At 36.6% G+C, this 12,152-nt stretch overlaps 1 protein-coding gene and 1 non-coding gene across 3 annotated transcripts; both read left to right on the forward strand.

The window, feature by feature from the left end:
• The first annotated feature begins 4,622 nt into the window (after positions 1 to 4,622).
• LOC131330162 (membrane-anchored ubiquitin-fold protein 6) lies at positions 4,623 to 8,039 on the forward strand. Of its 2 annotated transcripts, none has more exons than XR_009200987.1 (3): positions 4,623 to 5,272; positions 6,096 to 6,705; positions 7,357 to 7,500. XR_009200987.1 is itself a non-coding variant. In XM_058363655.1 (3 exons), the coding sequence occupies exons 1-3, from the start codon at positions 5,143 to 5,145 to the stop codon at positions 7,410 to 7,412; spliced, it is 351 nt and encodes a 116-aa protein (XP_058219638.1). In that variant the 5' UTR covers positions 4,623 to 5,142; the 3' UTR covers positions 7,413 to 8,039. The 2 variants fall into 2 exon arrangements, 1 of the variants encoding a protein (XP_058219638.1); XM_058363655.1 differs by having other exon boundaries at positions 6,096 to 6,260; positions 7,357 to 8,039.
• On the forward strand, positions 6,507 to 6,614 carry LOC131331625 (small nucleolar RNA snoR100). The gene has a single exon (XR_009201435.1). It is a non-coding gene; the product is annotated as a small nucleolar RNA snoR100 (small nucleolar RNA).
• Positions 8,040 to 12,152: the final 4,113 nt, after the last annotated feature.

Consider the following 12,152-nt stretch of genomic DNA (forward strand, 5'->3'; position numbering starts at 1 on the left):
AACATTCTACTTCTTTTTTCAAATTTTCCTTTTTGTAACCTAATTGCTTGGTCATGTATTAGGGGATCAAATCCAAATGGAAGAACAATGCCGCCTTCATTCCAGAGAATGAACTTCCCAGTCATTAACTAAGAATCAAAGCAAAACCTAGCTCGAAACTGTTCATGAAAATCGATTATTGTAATGAAAATTAGGTGGTGTTAATGTTATATATGGGTCTAATGTCGCCATCAAACAGCCAATTTGTCCAACAATACAAAACAGGGTAATACCAAGTAGTATAATTCTTCAAGAAATTAGTATATATATGTCAATTCCTCCTCTACTGATTACTAGCTACTCCAGTAAACACGCAACAACTCAAAAGTGATGTTGAAGTGTCAAAACAAGCCAAGAATTCAATTCGGATATTCAAGAAGGAAAAATAAAAAAATAAAAGAAAGAAACCCAAGGTGGTCTAACTTAATTACCAGTACCCCCACTACTCCATAAAACATGATAATGAACAAATGAGAAGTTTTCTACGGTTCAGCTCCAAACTAGCTACCATTAATGTAGGTTTAAAATTTCATTTTCGAAAACCAAGAAGTGCTCACAGGCTCACAGCTGGAACAATTTTCTAGAATATGAAAATTTAAACATCTTATCAAATGTTTCCTTGAAAATTGGTTCTTTTAAAAAAAAAATTCAACAAGTTTCTTGATTACTCCCTCTGTCCCCATTTGTTAGTCTCGGTTAGCATTTTTTACTGTCTCAAAAAGATTGTCCCACTTCTAAACTAAATGGGCATCATCTAGTGAATTTTCTCTTTTACCCTTCTCTTTTTAAATTAGTACTCCTGCGTACTAAACAAAGTAAGACAAGATAATGACCAGAGGGTAAAAATGAGAAACTAAAATGATAAAGACATGCAATGTTTTGTGTTCCCTTGTTAAGTTGAAATTCCCAAAAAAGACCAACAAATGTAAAAACTTTTAACAATGCTTTTTCTTTCTATTCCGGAAAGAAGAAAGTGGGAAACTAAATTTGAATACTTCTACCAAACATTTTCAAAGCTACTACTCTATTTTGAACTATCATGTAAAGAAAATGACATTCAAAACTTTAGAAAGACTCTTGGTGTGACTCAAAAGAGGCAGCTAATATGAGTTGTTGACCCGTCAACCAAACAACTCTCTCTCTCTCTCTCTCTCTCTCTCTCTCATTGTTTAGAAAGGTGTGCGATTGTGATATACTTGTATGATAGAAGGGGTGGTTGATTGAAAGCCAACTTGCATAAATGCTGTGCCGGTATGTGAGAAGAAACTAATGTACTCCACTATAAAACTGACCATGGACCAAGTCTTCTTTATTCCATTCCACGTGTGCCATTACATCATCATCATCCCTTGATTTGTTTTTGTTTTTTCTTTTGGCAATTACTATGGTGTCCCGTACCCAAGGGAACACCTGTTATGCCACCCAGAGGTTTAATGTTATGTTCTTGAGTGATTATGTGATATCATTTTTTGTAATAATGACATAACACTTTTTTTTTAATCCGACATAACACTTATTATGTCATTTTTAAAAAGTGTTATGTCTTTGAGTGGTTATATTATGTCATTTTTAAAAAAGTGTTATGACCTAAAATAATAATAATACTAAGAAGAAGAAGAAGAAGAAGAAGAAGAAGTTTTATGCCATTTTAAAAAATGATCCACACAATGACATAACATGTTATATTATTTTGTGGTTTGTTATACCGGTATCTCAAAAAAGGAGGAAACACCATAGCATTATCCTTTTCTTTTGGCTATTTACCGGCCGCTCCACTTCCTCATATGTATTTCTCGCCAACTCCGGGCCCAATCCAAAATATTGATCATACTTAGGGGTATATTTCACTAACTAAAATAAATATTGTTAAGAAATGCTCTGTCTCGTAAAATTAAAAATATGTACTTAAAAAATAAATTTTTTAGCAAAACATGACCTAAGTCCCGTACAGATTCTGACAATACTATCCCTCCCCGCGTCCCCCCCTCCCACACGGAGGTGACACCTAAGAATTAGAGCACTTCGGTGGGTGCATGTTTAACACATGTCAATTTTGAATGATGCTATGGTGTCTACCCTCCATTAGGGGAACTGCAATTTTTGACATAACCGGACCATTACAAGCATAATCAAAGACAGTGATATGTATAACTAAGACCTTACAAAGACATAACCTCCAAAATCCCTATAATTTTCCGTCAATTTTTGCCTCCACCGTACACTTTTGGTCTCTTCCACTGTAATTTAGGAGCAACTGAATGGGCATGTGCAAAGTGATTGGGATTTATCCCAAGCACGCCACGTCTAAGTTCCAGTAAAATTCACAAACTCTACTATTTTGTTATGTTTTGAAACCCAGATAAATTTACAAATTCAGAGTTTATGAAATTTACAAGCTCAAAACTAATAAAATGGTGGTTGTGTTTTGAAACTTAGTGAAATTCACGACCTCGAAGCCAAGTTTGTGAAATTTCAGAATTAGTGAATTTTACTAATTATTTGTGAATAGTGAAAATTTGCCGGCCGGAAAAGGTCGCCGACCGAAGGTGGTCACTGGCTGGAAGTGGTTGCTAGGTGAAGATGAGAGGGGTGATGAAAAAATAGTAAGATATGAAATTATATTTATTGAAGGGTAAAAGGGATCTTCGTAAAGAAGAGCATCTCCAACCAAGGATATCGAAAATGACATGACATGCTAAGTGAAAGAATTAGCATGTGAAGAAACTCTAACCCAAATGTCAAATGCCTAATAGGTGTCATTTGACATTCCCTCTCTCATTTCAAATTTGACAAAATTTATTTTTTAGCATCGACAATGTAACAATCAAAACCAAATGATTGCTAAGGTTAGCAATGTTAGCTCAAAAAAATGCTCACATTATAATAATTAATTCTTAACAACCTCTTAGCAACTAACCAAATTTTGGCTATTGAATAACCAAAATTAGCAACCTTTTGTCAATAACCAAACTTAGTAGACCCCACATTTTCTCAATTAAGTACCCTCAACAATACGCAAAAACCTTCTCTCTCCTTCTTTCTCCCAACAATGTTTTCAAAAATAATTTTAAAAAACTGTTTTTCAAAAAGTTGTACTTACACAAAACTGTTTTTTTTTAACATAAACTGTTTTTTAATATAAACTGTTTTTTATTTTCAAAAAATGCTTTTTCACTAAACTTTTTTTTTAATTATTATTTTTCCAAAAACAAATATTTAAATTATTATCACAGTTTTTAAAATTTTGTAGTTTAAAAAAGTGATGTGACAGGTTTTGGTTATCCAATTTTGATTATTATATTATGGACTTCTACATTGCTAACTTTAGCAATATCTTAAATGGATGACCAAAAGGTTATGTGGTAACTTTTTAGAACAACTCCGCATAGATATTTGCACAAATTTTGTGCATAGATCACAGTGTGGGAGTGGGGCGGGCCCCACACAAACAATCCGAGCCATTCATTAAATGTAAAATATTTTTTCAAAGGCCTTTGCAAAAAATCAGCTCAATTCGATTCCTATAGGTGCTCGATCGAATCATCTAACTTTTCATTAAAATTTCTGGATAATGATAAGCTAGATGATTAGATCGAGCACTTATAGATATTAGATTGAGCTGATATTTCATGGGAGACCTTGAAAATTTGTTTTACATTTAATGAACGGCTCGAATCGTTTGTGTGAGACCCGTAGTAGGCTCCTCACCGTTATCTGTGTATGATTTTTGTGCACAATTGTTGTGTGTGTAGACTTACTGTTTCCAAAAAGAAACGACTTCTCTGCCGTTTGGGGGAGAACTACACCCTTGTGGTTTGGCTTGTATTGACCCCATTTCGCGTTTATTTCGATGGTCGAATTTGTTGGCATTGTAGATCTCGCTGAATACTTTATTTGCGTAAAAATTCAAGTCAATCATAAGCCGAAAAATTTCTAATTAGAGCACAGTTATCCTGAAAATATTGGGCTCTTGAAGTTGTAATCCAATGTGCCCAACTTATTTTGTTTCCATATAAATGTGTTCCGATCAAATATCATTCGGGTTCTGCTTGAGTTGATTTTTTATGTGAGTTTTGAAATTAGCTAGCTCTAAAATGTGCACTTAATCATTAAAATGTACACGAAATGGGATGTGTAGTGGGTGTGAAGTCAACAAACTTATGAATGTAGGTGTACAAATGAGAGCGTGAATTGGACGTGGTTCTAGCATTTTAGGATGAGGATAAGTTAAAAAGCACAAAATAGGGGTATAAATGAGCCAAGTCGAGCCAAACTTTGTAGTGTTCGAACTGGGCTCGTTTACTAAACAGGCTAAAAACTCGAGCTTGGCTCCTTTGTAAATGAGTCGAGTCCTTAACGAGCCCAACTTGGCTATTTACTTTCCTCTTTAAACGAGTCGAGCTTAAACAAACGAGTCGAGCTTTTAAGTGCCGAGCTTAACTCACTTAGTAAATAAATCTAAAACTCGAGCTCATATTCGGCTCAATTACTAAACTAGTCAACCAGAACCGAGTCGCGAGCAGCGCGATTCATCAGCCCTGCACACAAGGTGCAGTTGTCCCCCAAGCAGCAAAGCCGTTGCCTTCCTAATAAATATCCAAACATTTTGAGGCCGTAGTTATATAAAAGGGTTAGCTTCCAAATCATTGGGGTATTCATTACATTCAGATTAAAAAATCTCACTTTGGAGAAGGTTTCAAACCCGGGTAGTTTTCTTTTCTTCATTTCTACATCAAGCAATTGCAAGAACTTTCTCATCCTTTCTTCTTACAGCTATCGAATCCCTCACCCTTTTCAACCCTCCCACCAAATCCTAAGCTGTTTTCTAATGCCTTCTCAATAAACTGATTTCGTGAATAGAATAATTAGTTGTAGGGCTCTTGGATTGAAATCAAGAACTCGTAGTGAGAACTGATCTGGGTTCTTCCAGATTTTGCCTAAATGATTGATTTTTTGCAGTAGATTGTGAAAAGATTTCTGGTGATGATATTTGTCTGGATAAGGGAAAGATAGAGATTTTTATCAGGTCTTGGTATAGTTTGTGCTGATCTGGGTCTGTGATTATAAGAAGTTGAGGTGGGTTTTTGGGTGGGAGGTTATTGAATGGCTGAAGAAGATTTGGTTGAGCTTAAATTCAGGCTTGCTGATGGGACCGACATCGGGCCAACGAATTGTAGGCCCAGCACCTCTGTGGGATCTCTCAAAGAAAGAATAGTTGCACAATGGCCTAAAGGTTAACTTCTTTAACTACCATTACGTTTTGAATTATGAATTTGGATGTGTTTCAGAATGTTTGTATTGCTATCTTATGTGTTTGTGGAATCAAATTATTCTTGTGTACTGTTTTTTTGTGGTGTTGTTTAGTTTAGTGTTTGGATTTGCTTCATTATGGTGTAGTCGAACTTAATTCAAGATTTTCTCTTGCAAGTTGGCCCACTGCGTATTCAAAAGCTTCCTGTCAAACCGGCTCAATCAGTACTAAGAATATATTGAAGTATTTATGTTTTATGCGAACATGTGGGGTTCTAGATGATAAATTTCTTTTCCCATTAGAAGCTATTGAAGCCATCACTTCTTTCCTATAGCCAAACAAAAACAGGAAAATAAAGAGGGCATTAATCATATGTCATACTGACTGACTTTTGATTGCTACTTCCTCTATCTACGTTACAATCTAAAGTTTTATCAACAAATTTGGTCAATTTCATTTGAAAGATGCAATATGTTGGTTAAACTTGGAAATTTTTGTGTCTGACTAGTAATAAAACAGCCAGATTTTCTTCTTGTAATTCTTATGTCAACCATTTGAGGAACTTCATGAAGTCTTAATACCCTTGTCATGGAGAAGTTCTATTAGTGCAAGCTTATATTGTCAAGATATATGTGTGTGAGGTAATATACTGTATATACATTTGTGGCAATTATTTATGAAGCTAGAACTCAAATTGTTTGAGGTTGACTGCATGTACAACTTTCAGCAGCTCTTCTCTTCAATACTCGTGTGGCTTCTATTTCATTTTTTGTTATATCCTCATGAAAGCTTCCTCATTGGACAGATAAAGAAAATGCTCCCAAAACTGTCAATGACGTGAAGCTTATTAATGCGGGAAAGATATTGGAAAACAATAAGACACTTGCTGAGTCCAGACTCCCAATTGGGGAACTACCGGGAGGGGTCATCACTATGCATGTTGTCGTGCGTCCTCCAATTTCAGACAACGGTAATTCACAAAGCACGTTGTATTTATGCATTTTTATTGGGTGATGAGTGGATATGTTCGTAGATGCTTATAGAGGTATCATGTTAGTGCACATTGTATGCCTTCTTCAGATGGTAACATAGTTTTAACAGAGTATTCTTTTCATGGCCTAATCACAATTGATATGGACCATGTTCTTTCCTTGTATACTTGTTTTAGTAATTTGAGTTCTTTAAATAGACCATACTTTCCGATGCTCTGGACTATGAATGAAGGAAGCATGTTAATGTGCACAGAAATTGATTTGGGTCTCTAGGTCTATCCTCTCTGATGCCTTTCAGCTTTGATTTAGGGGCATGGTTCCGCAGCAAACGTCCCTTTAGCTCCTTAGTTCTCTTGGAGGTATAGGGGGCCACTATTCTAGTGGTATTCTGCGAGCAGCCACTTTGTGCAAATATTGCCAAAGGTAAGGTCTATCTCCAATCCTCCCCCTCCCATACTCCCGATGATTGGGGAGGTTAGGTCTATCTCCAATCCTCCCATGCCCATACCCCCAATGAATGGAGACTAGATGAGTTTTGTTATTATTGTTGTTGTAAATAGACCATACTTGTTTCAAGGTTTCTCCAAATTACTTCCATTTATTTACCTTTTCTGGCCTTCTCATTGCGCTTTATTTCATCAAAACCTCATGATAGATCTTCTTAAGATTTCTGACCCCAGTCGTTATAAAGCAGCACCTGCCTTCTTAGTTGAGCTTCCTATGTAGTATGACTATACCTTGATGCCAACGTCATTTACTGTTTTGCTTAAATGGTTCCCATTCTCTGATGGCAATTTTTGTAAATTTATAGATTTATTACTTCCATACTCTGATGACAATTTCCAATTTTGTAAATTTACATTAGGATGTGTACATCCATCTTGCATGTAGTTTCTAATTCCTCTTCCTCTTTAACCCATGAACGAAAAGTATTAATGTACTGGACAAATTTTGTTTTTCTCCTTTTACTTCCACACACTTATTGATAAAATCACAGGCTATGCACGTAAAGGGCAAAACCGAATAACTGTGGGTCGAAATCTGAAGCACTAATTCTCAATGCGTTTGTCACAGAAAAATTGAAGGATGACCTCCCAAAGAAAAACAGGTGTTTGTGCACCATTCTGTAAACCCTAGTATGTTATCCGCAATGATTCTTCTGTTGGCATCTGTCTCTCTGTGTGTCGGTCAGATGGTTGCCCGGAAACATTTCCGAAGCCCTCTGGATTTCAGGTGTTGTTGCAGAAACAAGGTTCCTAGACTTGTCGTTTGCTTCAGTAGCTGTTTTTGTTGCTTTGATGTTGCTTCTCACAGCAAATGTTCATAGCACGAAAAGTTCAAGTATGAGAGAAGGAATTAGATGCATTGCTCGAAGAGAAGCTTTATGGATCAAGAAACCTTTCTCAGTTCCCGGTGAGGATACAAAGTGTGACAAGGATAAAACCGAAAACAAAAAGAGCAAAAGTATGTATTGCAGAAGGAATTCGTTGTTGGTTTCAAGTTGGGATTTATAGTTGTCAGTAGAGTTTTCAAACGAGTCAACGTGCCATATGTACCATGCAGTCACCAGAGTGGTGACTCTCTCTCAGAGTAACAAATTTGTTCCCAGCATAAGAATTATACTGGCCAGGTTCCTCTGGAAGAAAACTGTGCAGTTCATTGAATTCAACAAGAAACTTAATCCAAGGGTTGTACACATTGAGGAATTATGTAATTCCTGTTTTAAGAAAGAATTATGTACTGTAATTCCAAAATAATTATGCTGGGCTAACAATAACTGTTTTATGAAATATGAATAATTACTGCTTTGACGTTATGACACATACGGAAACAAGAGAATTAACAAACTTTTTTTCATTAAAACTCAGACATCTGACCCTTGGATCATCCAGTACTGTCCAATGGAAGCCAATTTAAGCCATGACAAAGTTCTTTATGGAACCATGCAAGTGGTAGTTTAACTCTACCAAGAGGGGGCCAGGGCTATGGATAGTCTCTGGACCCCCATGTGCTAACTCTAACACCCCTACTAACCCCCACTAATAAATACAATATTGGCAACAACAAAAAACTATGGACCAAAGGCTTCCAGAAGCCTTTGATTTGCAGGTAACTGCCACTGCACATGCTATAAGAGCAAGTGCAGCAATATCTATATGTTTTTGCTAGGCAAAATCTCAAAATATTAGTTTAGCTACTCATTTTCTATCAAGGACTACAACAACAATAGTTATTTACCCATCTCTCTTTAACCAATTAATTTTTCCTCGTTTCTTTCCTTTACTAGCATTTACCAATGCACACGTGAATACAACCCGGACAGACCCTGCTTCAAAGATCCACCACTGGCAACCCAATTGGATTGGGAAATGATCTCTGCCCGTTGAGTTCCGAATCCAAACGAGCAACCAAGTACTAGAAGCAGCAACAAGATCTGGGGCGTTATCGAAGGAACATCATCTCTACTTGTCGATTGAAACTCCAACAATCTAGTGATTATACATATTCTCATTTATTAGTGGCAAAATTTTCGAATTTCAAGGTACAACCCTCCATTCAAGGAACTAAGACAGACATGATCCATTAGTACATTGCTGCTGAGGTAAAGCTCCTTTCCTCAACCAGCTTTCCTCAATTACATTTACATATAGAGTTGAACGAATCCCAATGGATTCTAGTTTTTTACCTGTTCAGCTACCCAACCATCGGAAGTTGTGGGCTTTATGACCGGAAAAATTCCCCATCTCTCTTTTTGTATTTTTAGTGTTACAAAAAAGGGGAAATGGTTCGTTCGTTTGAGAGTCGCCACCCGGATTTTGAAAAGGATTAACCCCGAGAAACCATTTATTTAAAAATGTGACTCTTTTGCCCTTTTAAAAAGATTTTGGTCTATTGAAAATAGAGAGTTTTGGGTTCGGGAGCCAGGTTATGATAGGGGAAAGTTTGTTTGGAAAAGCACCCCCCTCGCCCGATAAAATCGGTCTTTACTAATACTTGTGGGATTTGAAAAGTCATTTTATTGCTTAACTTTTAATGCCACATAAACAGTTTATAGCATGTAAACAATTCAATTGCAGCAAATATAAGTATGAACATACATGCTTGGAATGTAAACATTTAATTGCAGAAAATAACCAGGATTAGCATTCTGTTCCACAAGAACACTACCGTACGGTAGAAGGGTGTGCCGTACATCACTGGATTTGGTGGTTAATATTGCACAAAGGACAGCTTTAGCATGTGGACAGGTTATATCAGAAAACAAGTATTGGTAAGCATGCTTTGATTAAACACTTAACAGAAAGAAGTAAATAAAGAATATTTTCCACCGCAAACACCACCGTACGGCTGATAGATGCACCGTATGGCACTGATTCTCATGGTCCACAATTTGAAAACAAGGTTAAACAAGATTATCTGGCATGTGATCATTACAGAATGCATGCATGGTTTATACATGAAATAACTAATGCTTATTTCAAAAGGGAATATAAAACTAAAATGCTTTGTTAATCCAAAAACAACCTAGCACGGCATATGTTACTATTAAAGCATAAAATAGTACTTCATTGCATATTAATAGTCATGAAAAGGAGAAAGGATGAGATGGAAAACAGAACTTGTCCCCTTAAGAGTTTCTGCCGTACGGTAGTAATATGTGCCGTGCGGTAGAGATATATGGGGTGTCAGACTTTATTTTCTTGTGATTGCTTAAATTATTTAGGCCCAGAACTGGTACGAGGAATCAGTCTATACCTAGTGGTTTTTCTTCAGATTACAGAGACAAGTAGTGGACAAAAGATTTATACCTCTTGAAGCGAAACTTTTCTTTGGAAAACTGTGATAGTTGCAAAGTCTTTTGACACGAGCTTGAACAAATTTGTGGACTTTAGTATGCTGTGATGACAAGGTGTGAGACCTAAACCGCGGGTTGCCTTCGAAGAATGATTTTTGGACTTGGCTTTTGAAAGAGGATGATGCTTTTGGTGTTTGAAAGAAGTATGAAAACAAGTATGGATTTTTCAAAGCATTTTGGAACTGTTTTTGATTGATAAAACTGAATTTCTCTCTTCTTCTCTAGAGAAAAATGTTCTCTCTCTCTCTCTCTCTCTCTCTCTCTCTCTCTCTCTCTTCAAAAATGTTGTATATCTTGTCTAATGAATGAGGAGGTATTTATAGGGTAAAAATGGCTTGGAAATCAAGCAAACTTAGCTTGCAAGCCAAGCATTTTGGCCTTCAACTGATTATCGCCTTCCTGATATTTTTGACCAAAAGTTAGTCCATCGTACGACACTAGGGTCCACCGTACGGCACATCCCAACCGACTTAAGTTAAGGCGTTTAAAAACTCTACCGTACGGTAGAAATATGTCCACCGTACGGCACAGTTGACCGCCGTACGGTACAGTTGACTGCTCAACAGACCAAACTTTGCAAGGCCGCCATGGACACTCCCGAACTCGGTTTTAGGTGTTCTTTGAACCGTTGGAAAGCTCATTAAGTCTACTTTCTAACCCAAGCGGTTTGGATAAAAATAATTTTGTACATCAAAAGATATGATGATTTTACCCTCAGGTGGTCGAAAAAGAAGTCGTTTAGGCAAAATCCTTATATCTCCCTCCTTTCAAATTGGATTAAGACTTATTATATATTGATGAAGAGGGTTTTGAATGTACTAGAAGATGGTGGACTCTAACCATAAAAATAAGGAAGTTTAATTTGTGAAAAATGGGCTGAAAGCATACTAAACCAAAGACCGTTGGTGCCACGATGGCCAAAACACGTACTCACTCATTTTAAGTATTACTTGGCACTCTCATACCTAGTTCTAAGGTGTTTTCTCACTCCTTTGAGTACAAAGAGCATTGTTTAAAGCTTTCAAGGCACATTTTCATCATTGGGAAGCTAATCGGCCACTGGTCTATGGTTTTCGAAAGGTAGCGCTCCAAAAGGCTTAAATCAATCCAAAGGTATAAATCATTATTTGTTTATCATCATTGGGAGCTTAAAAGGTGTCTGACATTTCCAAATTGGGGTGTCAACAGAAGTATATCCTTCTGGCAACAAAAGATCAGAGGAATATTCTGGAGGATAAATCTAATTAAATGCCGTATGTGCCAGATAAACCAATATTGCTAATTTGTTAAAACAGACACTTATGGTATAAACATCTACTAAATACCATAAAAGGTTGTAGGCTTCCTTCTTGAAATAAAAGACATTACAGTCATATATTTCAAACTGGGTGAGAAAGGGGTAGACATGATGGAAAGGTAAACCTCCTATGGGACCTTCATCAAGACCATACTTGAAAATGCAGAGATATTGAAGATTTTGACACATTTGGACACACCTGGAAAGAAGGGTTAACTCTAAAATATGACACTGGAGGGGGACAGGAAGATTAACTGGGTGGAAACAAGAAATCATTGGAAAACAACCAGAAACAAATGAATGTGGTTTTGTTTTTGAAAATTGGTTAATTTCCCTTTTGAGTCTTAACAGAAAATTTTGGAGGACATTTGTTTTTCTTTTTATGTGAATAGCATCAAAACTCCAATTGAAAAACCAATTTGCCCATCTGAGCAACTGTGCCTTTGGAATGTGCTTCTGTTTGAATTTGAACATGCTGGAAAAACTCATCATATCAGTCTCAATTAAAAAATGATGACCGATTAGATGAAATTCAAACTTCTCAATACTCATTTTAATTGCCAAAATTTCTTTATAAGTAGAGTGGTAATGGAGCTCTGCAGGAGAGAATGCACCATTCTTGTATCCACAGATTTTGCGCTTTTGATTTGTGTTTTCTTCCAAAAGAACTGCTCTCCAATATAGATCAGAGGCATCTGTCTGAAGTACTCTTTTTCC

Source organism: Rhododendron vialii, chromosome 6a (assembly GCF_030253575.1).
Source record: "Rhododendron vialii isolate Sample 1 chromosome 6a, ASM3025357v1".
Taxonomy (NCBI): domain Eukaryota; kingdom Viridiplantae; phylum Streptophyta; class Magnoliopsida; order Ericales; family Ericaceae; genus Rhododendron; species Rhododendron vialii.